At 34.4% G+C, this 24,497-nt stretch overlaps 1 protein-coding gene across 14 annotated transcripts in view; it reads left to right on the plus strand.

The window, feature by feature from the left end:
* The window catches only part of LRRFIP2 (LRR binding FLII interacting protein 2), a 55,915-nt gene that overhangs the window by 7,306 nt on the left and 24,112 nt on the right, over positions 1 to 24,497 (plus strand). For 6 of the 14 annotated variants that reach the window (XM_065830434.2, XM_065830439.2, XM_065830437.2 and 3 more), the window contains exons 2-13: positions 186 to 290; positions 10,583 to 10,669; positions 12,117 to 12,167; positions 14,841 to 14,894; positions 16,740 to 16,805; positions 18,640 to 18,681; positions 19,604 to 19,669; positions 21,120 to 21,194; positions 21,942 to 21,989; positions 22,074 to 22,118; positions 23,530 to 23,577; positions 23,679 to 23,732. In XM_065830434.2, the coding sequence (XP_065686506.1) occupies positions 201 to 290; positions 10,583 to 10,669; positions 12,117 to 12,167; positions 14,841 to 14,894; positions 16,740 to 16,805; positions 18,640 to 18,681; positions 19,604 to 19,669; positions 21,120 to 21,194; positions 21,942 to 21,989; positions 22,074 to 22,118; positions 23,530 to 23,577; positions 23,679 to 23,732 (726 nt within the window). In that variant the 5' untranslated portion in view covers positions 186 to 200. The remainder of the gene's footprint in view (positions 1 to 185; positions 291 to 10,582; positions 10,670 to 12,116; positions 12,168 to 14,840; positions 14,895 to 16,739; positions 16,806 to 18,639; positions 18,682 to 19,603; positions 19,670 to 21,119; positions 21,195 to 21,941; positions 21,990 to 22,073; positions 22,119 to 23,529; positions 23,578 to 23,678; positions 23,733 to 24,497) is intronic. The other 8 variants (XM_065830445.2, XM_065830447.2, XM_065830446.2 and 5 more) reach the window with 3 other exon arrangements.

The raw sequence follows: 24,497 nt of genomic DNA on the forward strand, positions 1-24,497 counted from the left end.
AGCTGTCACAAGATTTAGTGATAAGGTTTTTCCAGAAATATAGCGTGTGCCAATGGCACATAGGTTTCTTGAGTATAATATAGCTAAATAATTGGAAAATATATTACGTTTTGGGGTGTGGATTGTTTGTTTTTAATTCTGGATCTGAAAACTGAGCTTTTTCATGTCTGTTTTTGCAAATACAGGACCAGAGAATAAACATGGGAACCCCTGGATCAGGACGGAAGAGAACCCCAGTGAAAGACAGGTTTTCTGCAGAAGATGAAGCTCTGAGTAACATTGCCAGAGAGGTTTGTTAACTTCAAATTGTCTTAAATTCAGAAATACTGGTGAAAGAAATCTCATTATCCAGAAAAAATTAAATTAAGCCCTGCATTAAAAAGTGTAATTAGCCAAAAATTTTGATAACTAATACCAACTAAGAGTATTTTTGATCAAAAAATCACATTTACTGAAGTGTTCTCACAATGATACATTAATTGTATGATTAATGTAAGTTGACAGGATCACACTTAAGCTTAGCAGATATTTCTACAGATTTTTATATGATTCACATAATTGTTAGTTAAAGATAAATGAGAAATCCAGTTATCATCTCAGGTCTAAAACTAAAAAAAAAAAAAAAAAAAAAAAATTATCTCATTGCAGTGTATAGTATTCTTAAGATGGCAAGTATGGTGTATTGGTGTTGAATAAGCAATAGTCAGTCATTATTAATAGGTATTTGTCATATAGTCTATTTCAATTGTGAAACCATGTTTCTTTCAAAAAAAGCTTAATACATATGCTATACCAGGATTCCTTAAGGGAGTCACCATGTGAAAAATAGAAAACTGAAGTTAACCAGCCAAATATGCAAGTAACAAGAAGTTGATACAAAGGGCAATTTTGTATACAAAGGAGAATGTGGTCCCACGGGATATAGGAAGGAGGCAGCTGCCATTTAGTCTTACAGATGTCTATTTGGACTTGAGCTTTTCTGGGAGGAAATGCTGTGACTTGGAAACAAAAGCCTTAATACTGTTTGTATAGAAGTGGATACAGAACCTTTGAGCTACACTATCTACAAATCTGTTAATCCGAGTTGAAACAAATGAGTGCAAAATGCAGATTCTAGTTGGCATTGTAATGTAAACTATTGTCTATATATATGTGTGTGTATAGTATATATACATGCGTGTACGCAAGATGAAGTAGATAGGTGATAGGTCTTTGAAAACATGGCTTATGTGTGCATTTTCAAATGTAGTCATCATAGACTGCAGGCCAAGGAAGTGTTCTGCCAGTAAAAAAATCATTTTCATTTAGTTGGCAACTTTCCAGGAAGTTATGGTTCACAGCAAATCTAATGCAGATATGTTCTATGTGGGGCTTTGAATCGTGTACAGTCTCATTTCTCAAGTTCCATCTCACATTTTCGGGGGAAAACAGTTAAGAAAGGAGAAGAAGTCTGCCTTTAATTTTTTTTTTTTTTTTTAGTATTCTCTGTGTGGTTCCAGTACAGTAACATCAGCTTGCAACTTAGCCTAGAAAAAAAAGGACTCAATACCAAGGTGTTTTAAGTATTACCTTGCTTAAAATTACTGCGGGGCTTTGTTCTCTTACATTCCTAACTGCCTCAATTAAAATTTGAGCATGAGTGTAAATTAAACAAAGATGAAGTGGTGTTGTTTTTCTCCCCTTTTTCCACCTTCCCTTAATGCTAAGTTAAATTAATACTAGGTCTTACAGCTAGAGGTATTATCTCACAGAGAAAACTGAGTCGAATATGTCATTTACAGGGGTTAATGTATATTAAGGCTTCCTTCCTCCTCTGTCAAAAATGAACTGCAAAACAACTTGCTGAAAACCTCGTAAAACTTATTCAGTATTCTGATATTAATCTAAATCTGATGATGATAACTAAAATTGTTATGCTGATCAGTATACCATTTAAGAGGTAGGCATTTAATTGTTTAACTAGTTTGTCTTAATGCTTAAAACTTACTGGAATTAAATTGTTCTAAATGTTCCTTCTGATTTTCTTATTAGAATTATTTTTCCGTTTCTAGTATTCTGGCTTTTTTTTTTTTGTAGTTCGAGGGTCACCTTTTGTGGCATGTTAAGAAGAGAATTAAACATATTTTGAAATAAAATGGTTTGTTACCTCTACATACATGTTTTCAAGGCTGTGTACAGCACCGTTTCTTCTTTTGTGTTGCCATATCCAGGTTTCACTTTAAGCGTCTCAAATTGTTATCCAATTTCAAAATAGTGTGAAAAGTTATTTGCCATCCTGAATGTTGTATCACCACAATATGTGCTACTGTTAGGTTGTTAATCCCTTGGTCTGTGTAGGAGAAGCTGGCTTTCAGATCCCATGTCAGACAGCAGCTGTTGTCATTGATTTGGTAGCTGTAATTCATGGTATTAGCCACCTTATTCTAAAGAAAACTTTAAAGAAACAGAACACATTTCTTAGGATATAACAGCAGAGTCCAGTGAACAAAACTAAGCTCTGTCTTTAACATCTGATTTTAGTGTGCCACACATATGCACTATCATTTGAAGCTGGGGAAAATTTTCTGTTACCATGCTGACATAGTGCATGTCAGTTCTCACTGCATGAATGTATGGAGTAGACATACTTTAATGTTCTGAAGCCATTATCTCAGCAGTGTGGCTTGCTTATCTTTTTATTGTCAAAGGGGGCCTTGTTCCTCAACTTCCTCTTCTGAAATTACCTTTTTAGCAGATGTTATTGAAACGGTTGAGCCCTGTAATCCATAAGTCAGATGTTTCGTGAGAAAAACATCCCTGAAAGATGTTCTAGGTATCAAGAGGTGGTAAACAGAATATACATAAACAAAAGGCTGGCACTCAGGATGACCTGGATGGAAAAACTGCATAGAAATGCTCTGGAATTCAGAGCAGTCACAAAATGGTGCTAGGAATTATCAGATTTTTTTAATACTAACAAAAGCTTAGTGCAGGGTATGAAGTTTCAGAGTTTTTTTCTCCAAAAAATCAGATTTCAAAAAGTACTAGTCTTGTTCTTTCATATCACTCTTAATTTGACAGAATTGAGATTTCTTTGTTTTATGAGATGCATTAAAAGAAGTTGTGATATCTTCATTTTGGTACCAACAAACATCTACTTTCTAGGAAACCTTGTGTAAACAATTCTTGGGTACCGATCCAATAAAATAATTTCTATGTAGTAATTTTTCTGTTGTCATCACAAAAATATTTTATGGAAGACAGGGGATCTGAGGGATTTGGTCAAACTACTTCTTTCTTGTGAGGTTTCTTCCATTTTCTCAGTCTTTCCTCTGCATCGGAAGACTTTTTCCTCAGTTGCTTGTGTCTCCTCCCCTTCACTTCTTGTAGCACTAGCACTGTTACATAGAGACTTCTCTTAACCTCTTTTCCTTGCTGTTGGAGTTTGCATTGAGACAAACTCTTCTGCAGTGCCTCTGCATGGAACAAGGCACAAGTATGCTAAAACATCAGTGTTGAGTGAATTACTGTCTTATTCCAGGAGCTGCTGAGGCACTAGATGGGGCCTACTTTGTATTAGATTATCCTTACTGGCATTGAATTCCCCATGCTTGCTGAAACTGAGGAAGACTAAAGGTCATGTGCATATCAAGGAACAGGGATCTATGCATCCTTCTCTGGAAGCATTGCACTCTCCATATTATTCAGTATCTTAAGTGAGATTAGTTGCAGTTGATCTGTTTGGAAGTCTTACCTCGGTACAACAGAGAGGATTACCAGTTTATCCTGTTTGTTTCGAAAGCTGTGGGAACAGGTATACGTCTAGTGTTCAGGTGTTTTCTGCAAGCAGTAGGGGGACTCTGAGTGTAAATGCACGCAACTACATTAAAGTGAAGTATTTGCAAGTGTCTTCTGATTATAGCAATGGTAATTTGAGGAGAGCTAATCTGAAAATATAAAGAGTTCCTTTATACCACCTTCTGGTTTCTTCTTTAGCTGTTATAATGGATTCTGAAGCTGTTAGCTCTCTCAGATTGAGAAAGAAGGTGGTTTCTTCTGTCTTGTAGAAAGTTCTGACTTTCCAAATAACAGATAGGGATTGTCTAGTATGACTCTGGGCTCCTATCAAGATTAGGTTCTTATGTGGGAATCCTTTTTGTTTAACAAACAGCTAAATAAATAGTAGTTGAGGTTCACGTTCTCAGGGTTATATTCACAGTCTACACTGGATACAGCTGATACGATCTCAAGATCTGTTTTCCCTGTTCTTTTGTTGTGGAGATTCTCTGCTTATAAAGCTGTTTTGTGGATGGAGTATCTTCAGCTGACATCTGCATCTCTGCTTCATTTGTCTTTGTAATTTACAGAGAAGCTGTTGTATTCATTTTAAATATTCAGCAGTAACCTGTTGTCACCAGGCCTCTCTTATGATTGCTTGAGACCTCTTTCTCCAAGACCAGCCTTACATGCAGGGGCAGAGGTCTGTCACTTCTGTGTTCTTACATTGACTTCAGTTCAAATTCAGATATAATGAACATCATGCCAGAAAGTGAGAAGAGTCTGACTCTTGTCATCTCACGAGGCTCAACCGGATAAACAGCAGTTTGAAAGAACAATCAGGATTTACATTTTATATCCTTTCTTTCTGTGTTTGCATCAGCAACCTTTCCATTCTTCAGGGCTGAATAGATGACAAAGAACTGGAGCCCATGTACAATGCATCGCTATTCATTTCCTTCTTGTAGCATCTTGTCTGTAGTTTTTCAGGAACCATTCTCTTGACTGTTTTCGTTTTATAGCAGGAGCCTGGAAATTCTTAAGAGGTGTTTTCTCATGTGAGAGAATAAGATTCATTTGGATTTAAAATTCACTCTCTAATGACTCAAACTTTGGGTAGAGTGGAGTTGTTCTTAAGTTGGTAAACATGTCATGTTACTTAATTGCCAGGGTAGAAAGAGCCAAGAGTTCAATATTTGAAAATGTTTGAAGACTGCACAATGAATTTTTAAAAAGTTAACAACATAGTCTTTACCATATTGAATCTGTTCAAAGTTTAGTGCATGTTTCTCTTGCATACAGCTTCTGCTTTTCTTAAGAAAGCAAACAAAACCCCAAAGAACCCCATGCTCATACAGAGATTGTAGATGCTAGATTATTTTTTAAATTGTTTTAATAAGAGATCACTGAAATATTTTTAAATCAAACATTTCTACTTTAGTATTTCTTCAAAATTTTGTTTGCTGTTGTTTTTCAATAGTGCTTAAGGATATTTTATAGGCTAGAAAGTATTCTAGAGATTTTTCTAATCTATGTATGGATGTGTCTAAAAAATGGAAAAGTGAGAGATATGACAAAGAGAATTATTAACCTTTAAGTCACATAAACCTTAGGATTTTGTCATTTATAATTTTTGCTTTGTAAACAACTAGAGAAAGAGTAGACAGATCAGAAATAAGTGGGAGGAAGATATTTCTCAGGAGGCGTAAGAAACAGTTTTGGCATGTAAGTGATGATGTTGCCTTGGGTTCATGAGGCAGTAAGGAGATGAGGAAGGTAAAAAGAGTGGGAATGAGCAACAAGGGAGAAATAATGCATGTTCACCTAATAAGAAATGATGAAATAAACATTGCAGCATGTAGTAGCGTGTTAAAAAAATAGGGTGGAGGTTTTAAAATGTTAATGCTGATGCTTAGCTAAAGGTGGCAGAATGTTGTGGTGTTCTGTCAAATGCCCTTACCTGGGCTTCCTGCCTTGAGAACTGCAGGGTCATAACCCAGAGAGAGAAATGAATTATGCATATGTGGTAGCCGGATATGACATATTTTTTCAATGAAAAGCATTCATATTTTTTCAGAGGTGAATAACATATTTTAGTGTAGCCTGTGTTTTATCCTTATGAAGCTTTTATGCTGAATCTGAGCTAATTAATCGCCTTCTCTACATTATAAAAAGTAAAATCAAAATAGTATTGCTTTCTAGTGAATTCCTTCTTGCAGGCAAGGGGAAGGAGAAGGATGCCTGTCTACACTGTGAAGACAGATGTTATGATTCTCCTTGTTCAACGTGCATGGAAGCTTCTACCATATCAATTCCATGTATTAGTATGCTTCTTAACTTAGTGAAAAACTTGATCATTGCTGCGAAGAAACTAAGAAAAAAACACTTCAGAAAGGAGAGACTATAGACTCAATCTTTACAAAGGCATTCAAATTAAAATCTGGTCTCCCATTCTTTCTTTCTTGACAAAAATATCTTGGATTTAACTGAAGAAATAAATGTTACCCTCAGAAGTTGAGATAAAATGGCTTGAAAGAATTTTTTAAAATTGTGGAAGAATATGTATTTAAAAAAAAAAAGAAAAAATGGAGTAAGCAGACATGGTTTTCTAAATGTGATGGCAAGTAATTGTTAGTAATTGGGTTTCAGGTGAAAATAAGCAAACTGACCATGTCACCTCTAATGGAAGGAGACCATTGTCTTGCTACCCCATGTTTACTAAACATATGCAGTAAAAAAACTAATCAAAGTGTGCACTGGTTCAAGATAGTAGCTTAACTGCATGAAAAAAGCCAGAATCATCATGTTCTTTCAGAATGAGATGCTGTTTGTGCAAGTTCAAGGAAGCATTACTTTTTGTTTTTCCTCTCACATGATGCTTTTTGGTACCTATTTTGAATGAAGAATTCCAGAACTCAGTGGTGAACAGATGGCTTTGTTTTGTTACCCAGAGCTGAGCTAATACCCAGAGAAATGCAGATATGGCACTTGGTTTAAAATCACATATCTGTCCTTGGAGTAAATGGTAAAAGATAAGAAGTAGAACCATGGAATTGTTTTTGTTGGAAAAGATCTTTAAGAACATGAAGTCCAACCATTAACCTAACACTGCCAAGTCCTTCTCTAAACCATGTCCCTAAGAACCTCATCTTAGACATCTTTTAAACACCTCCAGGGATGGTGACTCTACCACTTCCCTGGGCAGCCTGTTCCAATGCCTGACAACCCTTTCCACTAATAACCTTTTTCCTAATATCCAGTCTAAACCTCCCTTGGGGAAACTTGAGGCCATTTCCTCTTATCCTGTCACTTGCTACTTGGTGAAGAGGTCAACACCCTCCACGCTACAACCTCCTTTCAGCTAGTTGTAGACAGTGACAAGGTCTTCTCTCAGCCTCCTCCTCTCCAAGCTGAACAGCCCCAGTTCCCTCAGCTGCTCCTCATAAGACTTGTGCTCCAGACCCATCACCAGCCTTGTCACCCTTCTCTGAACTCTTTCCAGCATGTCAAGGTCTTTCCTGAAGTGAATGGTCCAAAACTGAACACAGGATTCAAGGTGGGGCCTCACCAGTGCTGAGTACAGTGGCACAATCACTTCCTTATTCTTGTTGGCCACACTGTTCCTGATACAAGCCAGGATGCTGTTGGCCTTTTTGGCCACCTGAGCACAGTGCTGGCTCAGGTTCAGTTGGCCATCAATCAACACCCCCAGATCCCTCTCTGCCAGGCAGCTTTACAGCCACTCTTCACCAAGCCTGTAGTGCTGCTTGGGGTTGTTGTGACCCAAGTGCAGGACCTGGCACTTGGCCTTGTTAAACCTTGTACAATTGGCTTCAGCCAAAGGATCCAGCTGGTCCAGATCATACTGGTAAGAGTTGTATGAGTGTGTTCATATACAAAAACAATCTACAGATTTAGTTACTAATCCTTTAGTCTTGAGGGCCTCTTCTTTGTGTTTCTTTCTGCCCAATCCCTTTTTTTACAAAGGTCTTTTATGTAGTCCTCTATTTCCTTTCTTCACCACTTCTCTGAATGAATTCTGTGCAAAATTGTTGTATTTATACCTAATGATGAGTCCTACTTGCCCTTCAGAATGCCCTTCAGTGATTTATTTCCATTTTAGCCACCAGTTTAAGTGTACTGGTATAGCTCTCACAGGTTTGGATACCTCATCTGTTATTTGCAGTTGAAGTGTTTGAGAAAATTCAGCTATTACCTTCCTTTTTAGCAGTTGGTAATCCCCTTTAGGAACTTTTAAAATGAAGTGTCAGATTTGCTAAATTTAAGACAAGACACAGTTTAATTCTCAGTTCAGGAAAATAGGAATTTGGTATATGACTTTTTAACAAGCTATATTTCAATTATATGACTTTGTAATAAATATATTAGTTATTATAAAGATATGTGTGTCTTGTCTAAAGACTGTGTAGAGAGCAACAACCAGTGAAACGGAAGTCAAGGCTGTAGTGGCCTGTCTGTAGTTTTCTAAGACAGCAATTTGTTTGATGCAAGCTGTAGAAAGCAACTTGTACTGACTCCCAAGTTCCTGTGAGCAAAGAGTAGTGATATATTTAGAATACTCTTCAATTCAAATAGTAATGGAATTAGAAAAGTGTTATAACATGATTCCCTGTCTTTTTGCTGTGTTGTTTTTTGTGGGTGTGTGTTTGTTTTTGTTTTTCCAAAAGATAAAAAGTAGCTTAGATTTCCTTTCTTGCTGGTTCTATAGTCCAAACAGCTTCATCATTTCAACTCTGTTCTCTAGCCAAAGCTGTTGTGGCACTGTATTTGCCTTAGCAGATATTTTAAGACTTTATCTCAACATAGCTGAAGAGTTTAATTTGTGAAGAGTTTGTTAGTGGAAATTGTTTCATAGCTTTTATGGGCTTTTTTCAGTAATACAACAGAGTGAACAGCAGCACCCAGGAAGAAAGTGATGTCCTTTTGAATTATGGTTATTTCTCTATTACTTTTAACTTTGTTTTTCAATTACGTAGTTATCAAGATTTATGAGTGCTCTATTAATAAACTGGGGTCTTATCTAAAAATTTTACTGAGAATGAAGAATTATTTGTTATGATGGCCTTTCAGATGGTAATGTGATTTGTCTCTTGCTCTAGGGCTTGCTGAAGGAAGCTTGAGACCTGCAGTCTCAGTTAACTTGCCAACTATTTTGTCTTTTTGAAATTGTGTACCTTTTAGAGGAACCTGGTTGCTCAGATTAATAATTAATATAATAGCAAACTTTTTCTAAAAAAATTCTTTAAGAAAATAATTTCTTTCTTTGAATTCAGGCACCCCTTTTATGACTAATGTTTGTAAAATTCAAGGGTTTAGTAAATCGGGAGAAATAGAGTTTCCTTTCTACTGTAGGAATGTGAAAGTTAGATCTGTGGCTACAGGACTAGGACACAGTGAAATGTGAATTGATTTTCAACATGAATCAGTAAACAAATGAACTTTCTGTCTTTTGCAAGAAAGCCTTGCCAGAGTCTAAAGGCTAGATGTGTGTATCTGCTGATCTACAGGCAGAATTGAACCCAGACCTGTCAGCTGTGTGAGTCCTTTCTCTTTCTGTGCTGCATATACATCTGTGTCAAAGTTTATAGGCCACAGAGCTACAGTTACAGACAATGACAGAGATAGGCTGCAAGTAAGAAAAGCCTTCCTGATGCATGGTAATTCCCTTGCTTTTCTTGTGTGCTGTCATCGGGTAGGAAGAAGTGTTACGTTGCTTGGAAAAAGGATTGCAGCGTGGCAGTCAGGAGCGCTGACACAGCTTTGGATTCACTTCATCTGAGTATGCAAAATATAGAAACACAATCTTAATGAGAGCCATTTGAAACTAAGACAAACTGTTTTTAGTAATTAAGCTATAATGTGTTTGCCTTCCTTGTCATTGATAGGTATCTTTGTACTTGTAGTGTAGTCATAATTTCAACTTTTTTCCTGAAGCACAGTAAAAAACAGTTATTTGCAATTGTCATGAATTTTGTAAGTTTCTAGTACTTTGCATAAACCTGTGCTGTGATGGTGGCAAAAGCAGAAAAAAACCCTAACCAAAGGTAAAACCCCATTGAATTTTACATTTTTACGAAGTTTTATAAAATTAGATGTTTTGCGTGGTAGGAGTTCTGAACTTTTGACTACTGATAGTTCTCTTAAGTTTTTAAGCAACAGTAGATAGACAACAGGAAATCTTGATGGAAAACTTGTCTTCAGTGGCTTAATATTCCAAGAGTTTAAGAGAAAATTTTCATGAGCTCATTTTACAAACATGTAAAAAACTGAGCTTGTTTTCCTTAGCTATTTGCTTTATGTCAAAAATTATTGCCTCATAATTAACTGATTAGATGTGAGGTGGCACTTAGGATCCGAAAGACAATGCGTTTCTTTTTTGATTGAGGCTGGATAGAAAGTGGAGAAAATACATAGTTGTATCTACCAATCACCGAGTTTTGATTCTTTCTTTTTTGTTTTAATGTCTTTCTGTGGCCAAAGATTCTGCAGCTGCATTCATACCTGCATAAATCCTATGCATAGGTAGAGTCCTGTTAAAGTCTGCAAGATATGGATTTTTTAATTTAGTGATAGTAGTAGTTATGAACTCAGTTCTTTTCTCAACATTTAATTCTTTTGACTTGTAATGATATCTGTAAAGATTTAAGTATATATCTTTTCTGAAATTTCATTCAGAGAACTCAAATTTCTTTACTGCTTATGTATTGTGATATTAGAATCTTAATGTGGTTTTGTGAAGATATTATTGAGCACTTTGTACAAAAAAATGTGGGTTTAACTTTCGATATTTTCGATTTGCTTGCAGGCAGAAGCCAGGCTTGCAGCCAAAAGGGCAGCTCGAGCAGAAGCAAGAGATATACGTATGAGAGAGCTGGAGCGACAGCAAAAAGAGGTAGTGTAAATCAGGAATTATTGCAAATCTTTGCTAAAATTCTTACTATTTTTCTGCACTTTTGCCTTTCAGTCTGCTAGTATTTATGGCATCAGGCAACTGTTAGCTTCTCTGTCTCGCCCCATACCCAGCTCTTTCCCCTTAGGTTATTAATCTGAAAAGACAACTTGTTTGTATGTTTGGCACCTTACAAAATGTTGATCTGACCATTCACTTTGAACTTCCTCAGTAGGTGCACTCACTTTGTGGGAAAAATCTGCTATACAAAATAGGCCATTAGCACTCTTGTTTTCAAATTAAAAATAAAATGTTTTTAATGTGATTTCAAATTCTAGGTTTACAGACATCATCAGGTGCTTAGATGTTTTACTTTTAACAAATGCACTTAATTCAAACCTAGCAATAAAAATTGGACAGAAATTAATCTAAATGTTTAGATATTTTGATTGTTGAGGCTTTCTTATTACTGCTTATTGCATTTTAAGTGAGCAGAAAGAGAGAACATAATGACAATGTCCAGAACTCGGGCTTGCATAAGTAATTTTGCACCGAGAGAAACAATTGTCAGCTTCTAATGTGAAGTTTAATATTGTCTGGATTTGAATTACTACACCTGTGACTGAGTCAGCTGGTGACTTTTGTGCTTTTATAAGAGTTACTTAACACAAGGGGCAGTTTCTTTGCTTGTTTTTGGTGTGCAAGTGGTCCATATAAATATGGATACCTGACAGCACAGCATAAATAGTAAACATACACCCAAAACATACACTGCCTAGTGTGTAGGATAAACAACTATGAAAAAGTAGAGAATTATTTTGCTCTCTTTTTCATGTGTAATATACTTAGTAATTGGATAATTTGGATTTGTAACTTTGGTTATACTATTTTCAGTCAGTTTCTTCCCGTAGGAATTATACCAAGTGTTCACAATAAATACCTATTGTCAGGATTTTTATTTTTAAAAAATTAATAGATTTGAGATAATACTTAGACATATGGTTGTGTGTCGCTCCACACATTTCTCAAAACAAAAGGTTTCATTTTTTTGAGCAAAAATACCTGGGAACTAGGTTTTCAACAGTCTGATTATTTCATGGTTGTTGCATTTGGTTCAGGTTTCGACGTAGCATGCAAAAGATTGATAATTTATGATTTATCGTTGTTACATTCACATCCATGTAGATGCTTATATTTGGATTGTTTGGGATTGTTTTTTGGTGTGGTAATAACAAATACAATTACAAAACAGTTTTTGCCTCAATTTTACATGGTTCTAATTATTCCATACTTGTACTTCTGTAGCTGCCTCAGGTATCCGACAGTATACTGAAGATTACATGGCAATTGACTCAGATATTTCCAAATGTTTGATTTAAGATTCCAGTCTTGTGTGGTGAATAATCTATTTTGTAAATGGTTTCTTTGTTTTTGTTTTCACATTCTGTAGTTTTCTCAGCATTCGTATGATAGAAAATGGGCTCATATTCAGAAATGGATGGTAGGCTAAAACCACCTGTTGTGCATGTTTGTGCCACTCAGAGAACTAACACAGGATTTGGAGGAAGTAATTTACTAATGGTTTGCTGTGTGTCATTTCAAAATGTTTTATTACCGAAAACAATTACATATAAACCATATATGGATGTGGATATGGAGGGTACTTCATGGCAGCAAAAGACAAACTATGAAGTGAGATGCTTTTCTTAAAATGAAATGTTTTTTGTTTCTACCATGTACTGGTTTAACGTCACAAATCTATTTAAAATCAAATTGCATTAGTTTCAATCCAGGTAAATATCTTTTCAGTAGTAAATGTTTTCATTTCAGTTAACTTCTGTGGTTTGGGTTTTTAACTTTCTTCTGTTTTTTTCTTAGCAGACTTGCATTTGTTTTTTTCTTCTTTGAGCAATGTGGCAAATGCTAGTCTTTTCACTGATGATTGTCACTTCCATGGCTTAAAAAAAATATTTAGAAAAGATCTAAAAAAACCCAAACCAAACCAACAAAACACAAACCAAAAACCCCTCACAAGCAACTAAAAACACCCTGTGCATCACCTGCATCCTTTTACCCTTTACCTCTCATTTTCAAATAATAATGATAAAATATTTGAATGTTCATTTATTTATATTAAATGCAGTAAGTAGGAAGGAATAGAGATGGTTGAGTTACAATCTGAGAAAGCTGCTGTTCAATTTATCCTAATTTAGTGTTATATTAGAGAGTTCCTTTCACAAACTACACCTGCCTCTTAAGGTGGCACATGAGACGTGAGTTTGTTTGTTATTAGGGAAATGTTCACTGTGCAGGTGTTTTGAATAAAGAACATTTAAGAAATACATGCCAAGGCTAAGCATAATTTCAAATAGTTAAAACTACCATGGGAGTTAATCAGCCTTTCTGTTGAGAAATCCTAGAACTGTCATTAGAATTTTATTTGCTAAGGTTTGCTGGCTTTGTATTGCCTCTTTGCTTAGCTGATATGTGTGTGTATTTGTTCCCGTGCCAGTTATAAAGAGCAACATACGTTTATGTTATCTCACAGTGGAATGCACATTTGAATGCTTTCTTGCTGGAGAGCAAGGGTTTCCAAACTGCAAAACACAAATTGCATTTGTGAGCAATTTCGATTTGAAGTTAATGCCACCCAATGGAACACCACCTTCTCTTTGTGCTCATAAGTGGCACATCTCAGAAACCTCCTGCAGCAGCACATGTGCACTCCTTTCATGGATCAGGAGACCTCACCTCTCTGTTAGATAAAGTACATATTTCAAACTTAAATTCTTAGAAACAAACTCGATAGCTACCAGCAGCAGTTATCTACAGTACATACTGCAGTACTCACTTTGTCCTTCAACCTGAATATGCAGAATTCTTTAACACTGGCTTTCTATTTTCTGATTCTATGTCAGGAAGAGGCTTGTTGCCCTAAATAAACCTACAGAAAACTGTATTGGCAGTGATCTGACTATGTGTTGAAAAGTTACATAGCATAAATGTTTGTTTTAAATATCGAAGTGGACACTATAGAGAGGAAGACCAAAATGTCATTATGAAGTGAAGCTTTTTTTTTTTTTGTTCTCTCTGTGGGAAATTTTCTTGCAGAGTATCAACCAGGCCTCTTGAATAGTCACAAAATAATATTGAACTAGTTAATATATCCAGTGATAATGTAGAAAATAAACACATGACCATAAGCATTTTGAAATCCAGCTTTAGACCATAGGTATCTATTTATGATCTGGAGGCCAAGCTTTTAACTCAGAAGATAACTGGACTTCAATCTTTAGAATAGACATTGAAAACTGTAGAAAGCAAGTCATTTGAAGGATTCCTAGTTTTAGAGCCCTGTTGTAGCCTTGAAATTGGATAGTTTAAAATCTAATTCTTGATGAGCTTGTTTACAGTAACTATAATATTGAGAAGCTTATGGCATGTGAAACATTTTAATTTTTAGTTTTAAATCAGTTGCATTTTTGTCCTGTTGCTTCTCACATGTTCCTTTCTGTGAACATTCCCTGATCTTCAACAGCACAAAAGATATTAAGGTGTCTTAGCTAGTTGTCCTCTCCCAAATTTTGTAATTTGGGTTTAATATTTTCACTGTCATTGTGGAGCAGAACTACCTATAGAACTTATAGTTGATCGATTTGCCTAAGAAACTTTGTTTCTTTAATAGAGGAGAAAATATAAAATATGTATGAGGAAACTGAGAATGAGCATCTCTATTAGAGCTAATATAACTTTGTAAAATGTTAACAATCTGACTGTAGTATTTATAAAGTAAATTCCTTACTAACGTACTTCTAATTTGGTAAAGCTTTTTTAAAAGTTTTTACTTTAATTTCTTAACTTTAAACATTTTTTACTTTTTATGCATTAATATAGTAATCAGAAGAAAGATTGACTACTGAACACTAATGATTAATTAAACTAACCTCCCTTGTTTACATCTCCTAATGTATTGTGTTGGAATGCTTACCTAGATCAGGTGAAATCACAGTTCTTGTGACTTGAATGAGTTCACTTGCCGTGATGGATTATTCAAAATGATACATAACGTTAGAAGTGCTAACAGCATGTTGCTCACCTTTGCTTGCTTTTAATTTGTTTCTTTTTTAATTTTTTTTTTTTCCTATGAAATAACTCTGCATTTCTCCTTTCTCAGGAAGATTCAGAGAGGGCCAGGTATTCTCACCGGTCCAGTCGACATTCATATTTGGTTTGTGTTCAAACTGTGTTGTTTTCCGTCATGGCCTTCAGGAAAAAAAAGGGGGAGGGGTGTGTTTGGGTTCATTTGCTTGGGGAGTGGATGATACTTTGTCTTCCAAGTATTAGCAGTTTTAGAACTCAGTATTTTAAGTTACATACAATATTAAAATTCATCTGGTATTTTATTTCCATCAGTGTTAACAAGATATTTTATTTTTACATATTTCAATCTTTGTATTTAAATAGAACCTTGTGTGTCACATTTGAATTCTTTGATTCTTTTTACTATAAATACCTCATGCTGTTTTCCCTCTACTACATATATTTACTTACAGTATATTTTCATTAGTGAAAATAACTGAATAGGTGTTTGGAAATATATGTAGTTCAACAATCAATCATTTGAAATAAGATATTTAATTACAAGTTTTAAGTGTCATCTTTTAGTGTTATTTCAGTCTAATATAATTTATGTCTTTTTTTAAGAAGCTGAGTAAATGGTACTTGGGCTTCAGATATTGCCAACTAGTAAGGATTAATTGGCTTGTCTATAAATGGTAGAGTATGAAGATTCATAAATAAGTTGTGAATTGTTTTATGGTTACTACAAGATGTTTCAAAAATATATACCCAATTTGAAATCACCATATATTTGAAATTGGGTCCATCTTTTTGAAATGCCCTGTACTACATATCAGATCTCTTGGTCATTTGTGAAAGTGCTGTTAATGATCAAACACTGGTCTAATTTAGTAAGTCTAATAGGAAAAGATGTCTCTTCCTTTTTCTCTGTCTGTCTCAAATTCTGCAAACAGGCAAATTTTTGTTTAGTAAAGTAAATACTACTGCTGACTTATTCACCCTGAATTAATGCCACTTACAAATCAGTGTTACTCATAGTCAGTAGCTTGGGCTTTCATTGCAAACTGATGCTGATGGTCATCTGCTCACTGTCGTGTCTCTCCTTGCACTTGTGTTTCTATATTTGTGGAAGAAAAAGTAGTAATACCTTTGGATACAATTTGAAGAAGACTTTGGTATGATGTACTGTTTTATTTCTGTAAGAACATGGGGATATGTTATTTGTTAGTGGCAAAGACTTACCTGAATGATGCAAGGTATCCTGAAGACTTCTAATAGAAGTATTTATCATATCATATAGGCTTTCTTCTATCCTCTTTAGGTCATATAGAGTGCTAAAGAATGGTTTTATTGAGGGTTTGTAAACATTTTCCTTGTCTTAGTAGATCTATGTAGAAATCAGCTTGTCATTGATCTGGATATATAGACCAGGAGATAAACAAAATTAACCCTTTTATTTTAGCAATTTGTGCATTTGGAAAGGTGGGATAAGCTGTTTCTTTGCATGACTTAAAAAAAAGGTTGTCATTTACTAAGAGGATTCAGCAATTAGATGCAATCTTCGATTAACTGAATTTTGTTATATCTTGCAAGTCCTGGTGTTTTGTTTCTGCAATTTATCACACATATTTTTACTGAAAAAATTGTTTAAATCGGGTACTGTTGACTACTTTGCAAACAGTAAATGTTTTACAGAAAAAGCATGTAAAATGTATTACGTGGCAACACTTATAAGCTTGTGAGCTGGTACAGGTTTTCTCAGATCTGTTCTTGTTTTGGTTAACATAAAAATATGCTAAAATAGAGATGTAATTTATCCTGAACTAAAGAACAGGGTTTTAACTCAGCAGGTAACTGAGCTCATTTGGGGGGGGATTACCCAGAATTTCTTTGACTGCTTTCATTATTTTGTGACTTTCAGTGAAGATTAACAGTTATCACTAGAGCTTTTAAAACTTTTATTTTGATATATTTTTACAATTTCATTCCTAAGAGTTCTTTGGATGTCAGTGGGTCTCACAGGAGCAGAGCAAGTACCTCCAGAAGGAGAGATCTTGTGGTGTGTAGCCTGGAATGAGCATGCTTGGATGTGTTCCCATTATAACATTTTCTGTGCCTACTTACCAAAGCAGCAGTTTGGTGAAAGCATGCTTCTTCATAGAAAATTGTATTAATTTGACTGATTGATGTAATTGAAGGCTTTGTGATTGCAAGTTTGAGAGCTCAAAGTGTTGTGTTTGGTCTTTCAAGATAACTTCAAGTTTGAAGGGAATTGGTGTCAAGGAAGGGAACACAAACAGAAATTTTACTTCTTCAGAAATAGATATTTCTGTTTATTTTGTGGTTTCCTAGTTTAAGCAAGTTAAACATAGTAGACTTAAGCTGTTAATAGTTAAGTAAAGGTATAAGTTAAATCTTGTGACGATGATGATGATAATCTGAGTGATCTCTCTTCATTCTCTGATAGAAAGGTTGCAAGGCAATAATTAAAGATTAAAACTATTAAAAAAAAATAAATAAATTGTTCAGCTGTCTAAAACAGGTACAGTGTCCTCTGGGTCCTGTATAATAATACTTTTAGCAGCACAAAAAGATACCGTAGTCTGTAAATTACATTCATAATATTAAATTACCTTTTAGTATAGTATGAATATTGGATATATTAGAACTATTGAGATAATATGAAAACAATATGAAATTAATATAGGCCAGGTTTAGTTCATTTAATTTATAAACAAATATAAAATCTAAAACTAGGGGATTTTTTTGGTGTAAATTTGATCTCTAGAAGGAATTTTCAGGTGTATCAATAGACATATAGGACTTATATCTTCTTGTAATTGTCTCAGTAGTTATCATGATGGAAATTACACTGGGTGATACTCTAGCATGCTATTAGTCTGTGGTGTTCTCAGGCTGCCTTCAATTTTTGTTTGTGTGGTTTTTGTGGGTTTTGTTTTGTTTTGTTTGTTTTTTTTAAGAAAGCTTAGGAGGATACTAAGTAACATTTTTGGATTGTGGGTTACCTGCGATCAGAATAGCTAAGTTAAACCCGTGAAATTTTAAATGAACTGGAAAACATAAGCTTGCTTTGAAAATTTAAGATTTGTACACTAAAAAGAATGTGTAAACTCCACAGATTTTGCTGTTGTTGAGTGACAAGGCCCATGTGGACACTAAGCTATTACTACAAAGCTGTTTTCATAGATATTGACTTGCTAAATTTGATAGACTGGCAGTCTCTTTACACACAACTTTCATCCCGCTATTCCTCCTTTTTCACACATTTGCTCCTTCTGCAAACACGTATATCTCCCTCCCTTTCCCTAGCTTTGATTCCTTTCTGGGTTACCTTGCATCCCATCATGTCTTCCATACCCTGTAGGCAGTGACCTCCCTTGGTCTGTAAGGTGCCCTAAGACCCCCCTGACATCCTGATGGGTTTCACACCTTGACATCAGGGCTGACTGATGGTCCTCTGTTCTCCTTTGCCTGTATGGACATGAACCTTTTATCACATCACCTAATAAGCACTATCTCAGTTCAATATAATGTACTGTACAAGACTTTGCTTAATTATTTAAAACACTGTTACCAAAACCACATGAAATATTTCACATAACCTACTGCTGTCCAAAAATATTTCGCTTTTCAGAAATTGAGATGCTGTTGGGGGAAAAATAGTCTTTAATAAACAGTGTTCCAGCCTCAGAATGCCCTTTAGATTGAATAAATGGCATTCCTCTATGTATACGTTTTCATAATTAGTAGAATGTTGTATTGCAATTTCCTTTTAAGTATTTTAAGTCATTCTTTGAAGAAAAAAGAAAGCTAATTTTGATATGTATGTTTTTTTCATTTTATTATTTTAATTTCTTTTTTTTTTACTGCAGTATGACAGTGCTAAGGATATATCTTCAAGATACTCGGTCCCTGTATGTTAACACTTTGCATGTCTTTGAGTGAAAACTTTAGTACTTTGTTTTAAGATGTAGTGACACTAACTAGCTACTTTGAATTATTGATTGTATTTTTTTTTAAGTATATGAATTCATGCTATCCCACTTTCAGACCTAAAATAGCAGTGCAATTCTAACACTTTCCATAGAATGCATGTATAAACTTTTTCTGGGAGAAAATCTAATGAAGTCACATACTACAGATAACTGTCTTACAGTAAGCACTTCTTAGTATTTAGTATTTCTGAACTTTATAGCAAAGTAGTATATACAGATTAGACTTCAAGTGTGTATATGCATATATTTGTATTCTTCATTTCCATATAGAAACTTTAACTAAAATTATTTGTCCTGAGAAAAAACAGGTGGTTTATATAACTTTACTAAAAAAAAAAAAATCCTTATTGTTATGAAGTGGTAGTAGTGTGCATCACATTCTTATTGGTATTATGCCAAGTAAGATTTGTGTAGGTCTCCTCAACAAAGACAAGCACTGAGTGCCACTAGAAGGAATATGTAAGCAGCTCAAAAAGCTGAGTTTGTTTAAACAGCAGTGTTATCTGAATTAGCTACAGATAGGCAAGCACAATATAATGCTTAAAATAATCTGTAATGTTAAGCTTATACTTAAGGTTATACTTTTTTTGTGAAATGTGAGCACTGGCTTAACCCAAGTCTGTGTTAATCAGAGATAGTATTGGTTATAGATTCACGTAGGGGTTCTTTTTTACACGGGGATAGAAGTATGGCCTATTTTTCTAATAATGTAGTTAGAATTTTCATTTGTGCTTTCATTGTAGGTGATAAAAATGTTAAATCCATATGTTTGACTTATTTATATTTTAAGATTGAAGATGTTGCTATATAGTGGCATTAATTCTCTAAATTTTATTCTTAGAGTCATGCTTACAGTGAATCTCATAGTTCAAAGAAGAAAGCTGCTTATTCACGTAAAGACTTATTGGTTAGTTTTTGACCATAATTTTTATTATAAATATACTAACTGTGTAGAGTTACATACTGATAAAGTTATGGATAGATTTATTAGCTTACTGACATACACATAAATGTTTTCGGGAAAAAAGAGACCTCTTGTACTGACTAAATTCTGACCTGAAGTTGAGTGTTTGAAACTGTGCTCATGGCAGTGGAATTCCATTAATGGAATCAGCTGAATAGAAATCAGGTTCTGTTGGAGGCCTGGGGAAGGCTTTTGTGAATATTTAAAAGTGGCATTTCTGGATGAAAGCTTATTCAATCAGGGTGGAGATATGTGCTCTATTATTTACACTTTGTCCCCTATCACTTTAGAGATAATTTAAATGTAGATGTAAAGCAGATTGAATTTACCATAAACCTTGACATTTACCTGGTGAACTGTTGAAAAAGGCATGTGGATTATTGTGATGTTCCCAAAACTATTCTAGAAAGTTCAGTGTGTAACATATGTGAATATAGTGCCAAGAAATTATATGTTTTGGATGTAATTTTTCAGAGGGTTTTGGCACTGATGAATCGGGAATTGCATCAGGGATTGGGGATGTGGCCACCTGTGTTGAGGCAAGGCTGAAATAATTTGTGTATTTACTCGTTTGTATTACAGCATTTCTCTGTGCGTTATTGAGGCACCATTTTTCTGTTTCCCCAGTCCTTAAATACATGAGTAGTATGGATCTGTCTGCCTTTCATGGCCTATTGAGATATCAAGCACTACATGCTGAAAGCACTACTTTTTGCCATGTCTTCATCTCTCTGTTTTTCCTTCATTTTATGTATATATCATTTTTTTCTCACACATACATTTATGTGCAATTTGTGTAGGAAGTGTCAAAAAACAACATAACTAAGCCGAAATATAATTGCTAGACTTTCAGCATGCACGCTTGGTATAAGGAATGGTGGTAGGGTGCAGACTAATGCTGATCATACAAACAGCCATTCCACTACTAAATTCATAGGATTTTCTGTCATCTCTCTCCAAATGCTCCGATTCAGATTGGTATCTAATAGAAAAAAACACAAACAAACAAAAAAACAAACAAGCAAATTATTGTACTAATTATTAGCAAGTTTTGTCAAATATGTTCTTCATGTATTTCATGCTGCACTTATCAGGGCTTAGGTAAACTTTTTGGGGCTTTGTTATTTATTAGGAGAAAAAAAGACACAAAATAATTTACTACTTTGGACATGGTATTAAAAATACAAATAATGCTGATATATAGCATACATAAGTAGTTTGGGGTTTTTTATGCTTTACTTACTTCAGAATGTCATATATGGGTCAGCCATAGGGGAAAATCTTTACAGCATTGTGTAGAAGTTCTAAACTTGGGAACTTTCGGGCATCGTTGAAATAGAACTTTTATTTACAAGATCTATAGATGCAACTTCTCTCTTTTCTCCCCCCACAGAGTGGAATTTACTATGATCAAAGAAATTATAGCAGCCTTAGACATAGTAAACCAGTTCCTTCCTACCATACTCGGGTCTGTCTACTCTTCTTATGTTAATTTTTCCATGTATATAAAATACATATATTTGGATTTGCTTTCTTATGCTATATGAAACAAACTTCTCTTTCTTTCCTTCTATAAGACTGCAAATTATTACAGCTAGTGGTAGTTGAAATTGTATTTCTTGCTCTTAAGGGTTGCCTTTCATAAAATGAATGGATTACTCTGTGTTCTGCATATGTGGGGTTTTAAAATTAAAATTTCTGTTTCCAGATTGCTCTGTAATATAAAGAAAACAACTAGTAGCTGTGACACTTTTTCAAAATCCTATTTTTAAAAAACAACAACAACAGCAAAAAGTCTTAAAAGTTTGGTACCAATGTACTGCTTTTCTTCTACAGTAACAGGAGAAATAAATCAGTGGTCTGTTGTAAGATGGGTGGTATCTTCCAGTACCTGCAGCTGCTGGACAGGTTGAAATAAGTAGCTAGAGGAAATCAGCATGTCTTTTCAAAGCTACTTAATTTCTTATCATTCTTTTCTACAAATCTTCTGATAAAAATACTAGATTGTTTTAATTAATTTTTTTAGATTATGATTTCAAAGATAATGGGTTTTCTTGGAGTGTGTATCCACACATTTTTAAAAATTCCTGTCTATTGTAGGTGTGAAATTTAATATTTCAGTCCTTAGAACTTTTGGGGAGTATAGAGTAATGGATTTTTTAAAAGATGTACACAGAACAGGTGTTTCTGACATTTTCTGTTCTTCACGCTACAGTCGTCTTCTCTATACAGTGATCCAGTGGCAACAACTAGGAGTTACAGGGTTAGTACCATGTGAAATAATATTTTACTTATTTTTAGATATTTGAATGGCCTCAGAAATATAAAATTACACTTCTCTTCATAGGTATCTCCTTCTGTAAACACTGGTTTGATAAGAAGTATCAGTTTGGTTCGTAAGCACCATTTGCATGGTTGCCTTAAATTTGTATTGTATGGCCATGAGGCTTGACAGTATTACATGTGCATTTTTTTATATTTTTAAATAAAGCTGCTGCTTGTGTGCGTTGTTCTGTGGAGGCAGTCAGTTTAATGTTTTTAACATTTTAAAATTGCCTCTCTAAAGAATTTTAGTAATTGCTGCTGTTTTACTGATCTTTTTATGGACAAGCATAAATTTTATGAATACAACAATGATGATGAAGAACACGGGTTACAACAAGTTAATCTAAGTATACTAAATAACAACTGCATGTATAATACTAAAACAAGGATTTAAAGAACTTAAGCATCTGAATAGGAAAAATCATTGTTAGGAGATTACAGAAATTTGTGGTAAATACACTTTAAATACTTTCAAATAAGATGCCATATTTAAATTTAATAATAATACAAAAATGTAATAGGATGAAAACCTAATCTGCATCTTTACAAAATAAAAAGTATTATAGTGCCATTTTAATGGCACTTCTAGTATAGTTGTAAGTGCCATTAAAATGGCTAAGATAGCTCTACAAAAAGTTGTCATCTTCAAAAAGTGACCTGCATGCCTGAATCTTTATACCTTTTGCTGCTACAATAGTTCAAATCCAACTTATACTGCCATTTAGAGACACGCTAAACCTATGTAGAGAATTGTCAAGTATTCTTATGTAATATTTTTATGAAGTTAGTGAGGTCTTGTTCTATGCTTGGATTGCAAACAGAGATAATTTACTTTTTTGGCTTTGTGCATGTTCTTCAAGGAAACATTATAAGATCCAGTGAGACATCAAGGTGATAATGACTGCTGTTATCTATAATTCTAATCTACATGTAATTCTGATTTCTACTAGAGTTGTAGGAAGAAAGCAGCATGAGACTGTAGTTAATTTTTTTTAAAATTGTGTTGCCCAGAGCTGCTTTAAAAGATAAAGAGATTTCAACCTTGCACTTTGAAACATTCTTCTTCAGGAAAACCTGCATGGACGAGCACAAAATAAAACTGATAAGTGTACAAGGTAGCCTCAGTTCCCAGCATGGATTAAAACTTCTGAAGACTTCAAAACAGCGAAAACCAAATGGCAATTTAAATATTTTAATTCATTTTCTTCTGAAAATAGTTAAGCTTTGTAGGTTTTTTAGCTCTTTTGCTATTGTGCAAATCTTAGATTTATATTTGGAAATAAAAATCCCTAATAGTAGGAGGAAATGCTGTTGGAAATTTTTAAAAATTGTTTGTCCTTTCAAAAAGCATGATATTAACTGCAAAATGTGTAGATGGAATAAGATGGAGTACATTAAAGTTTGTAAGAATTACGGTGTACAAGAGCATGGCATAATTGAGACTGAATATAAATGGTATTTCATTCCTTCTTTCTCAGGCATCTTTGTATGGTGATGGATTATATAGCTCATATAGTTCTCGCACTGTAAGTGTAACAGGCTTTCGGTTGTTTCTTTCATTATCTTTGTTTTCTGGAGAGAAAAATCTATGAAAATTGTGAAAATTTCCTTCATAACTTTTCTTTAGCCATCTGAATACAGTTATTCTTCAAGAGCAAGCTCAATTCGAAGTAGTCCTATGGTGAGCGTTCCTATTGCATGGTTTGCCAAATGCTTTGATACTAACGCACGACGAGTATGAATATTTACACTGGGGATCTTTTTACTGACCAAAACACAGACTTGATTCTTCAATTTTGCATCCAAAATATGTAATTTGTCAGAGATTTGATTTTTAGTAAGATGTAAAGTTTTAGCATGAAGACAGTAAAGTGTAGAAGCAATAAGGAATTTGTTTTTCTAAACATCTTTAAAATGTTTGTAATATATATAAATGGAAGGAATTGGAAACTGGAATAGAGCACACAGTTGGGGCATGCACATTAAACTGTTCCTACAATACATGTGAAAAAGTCTTTTTGGGAAGGGGACTAATGCAAACTTTCTTATATTGTGCAGTAAGAAGTTGCTGGCTCATTTTTATGGTGACCAGTATTCAAAACTGAGAGAAATTTGATCTGTACTGTGTTAAAAGGATCATTCCAAAGATGGCTTTTTGTGCTGCAGATTGATTTTTAAATGCTTCTATTCTGTTTCTGCCACAGAACAACTGTCTTAGTTTCATTGGTACTGCTGCTTATTTGTCATGCTACATAAAAAAGTAAATCAATATTCTGGCATGGGCTACATTGAAATGTTCAGTAATTTTTTTTCATTTTTAACGTATTCTAGACAATGTTATAAAGACTAAACAAACAGATTTGCAAAACTGGATGATTTTAGCTGCAACAGATGTCAGAGAATTTTTGAGAGTGTAGGAAAACAGGAATTTTACTGTTGCTTTAAT

This window comes from Patagioenas fasciata, chromosome 2 (assembly GCF_037038585.1).
Source record: "Patagioenas fasciata isolate bPatFas1 chromosome 2, bPatFas1.hap1, whole genome shotgun sequence".
Taxonomy (NCBI): Eukaryota; Metazoa; Chordata; class Aves; order Columbiformes; family Columbidae; genus Patagioenas; species Patagioenas fasciata.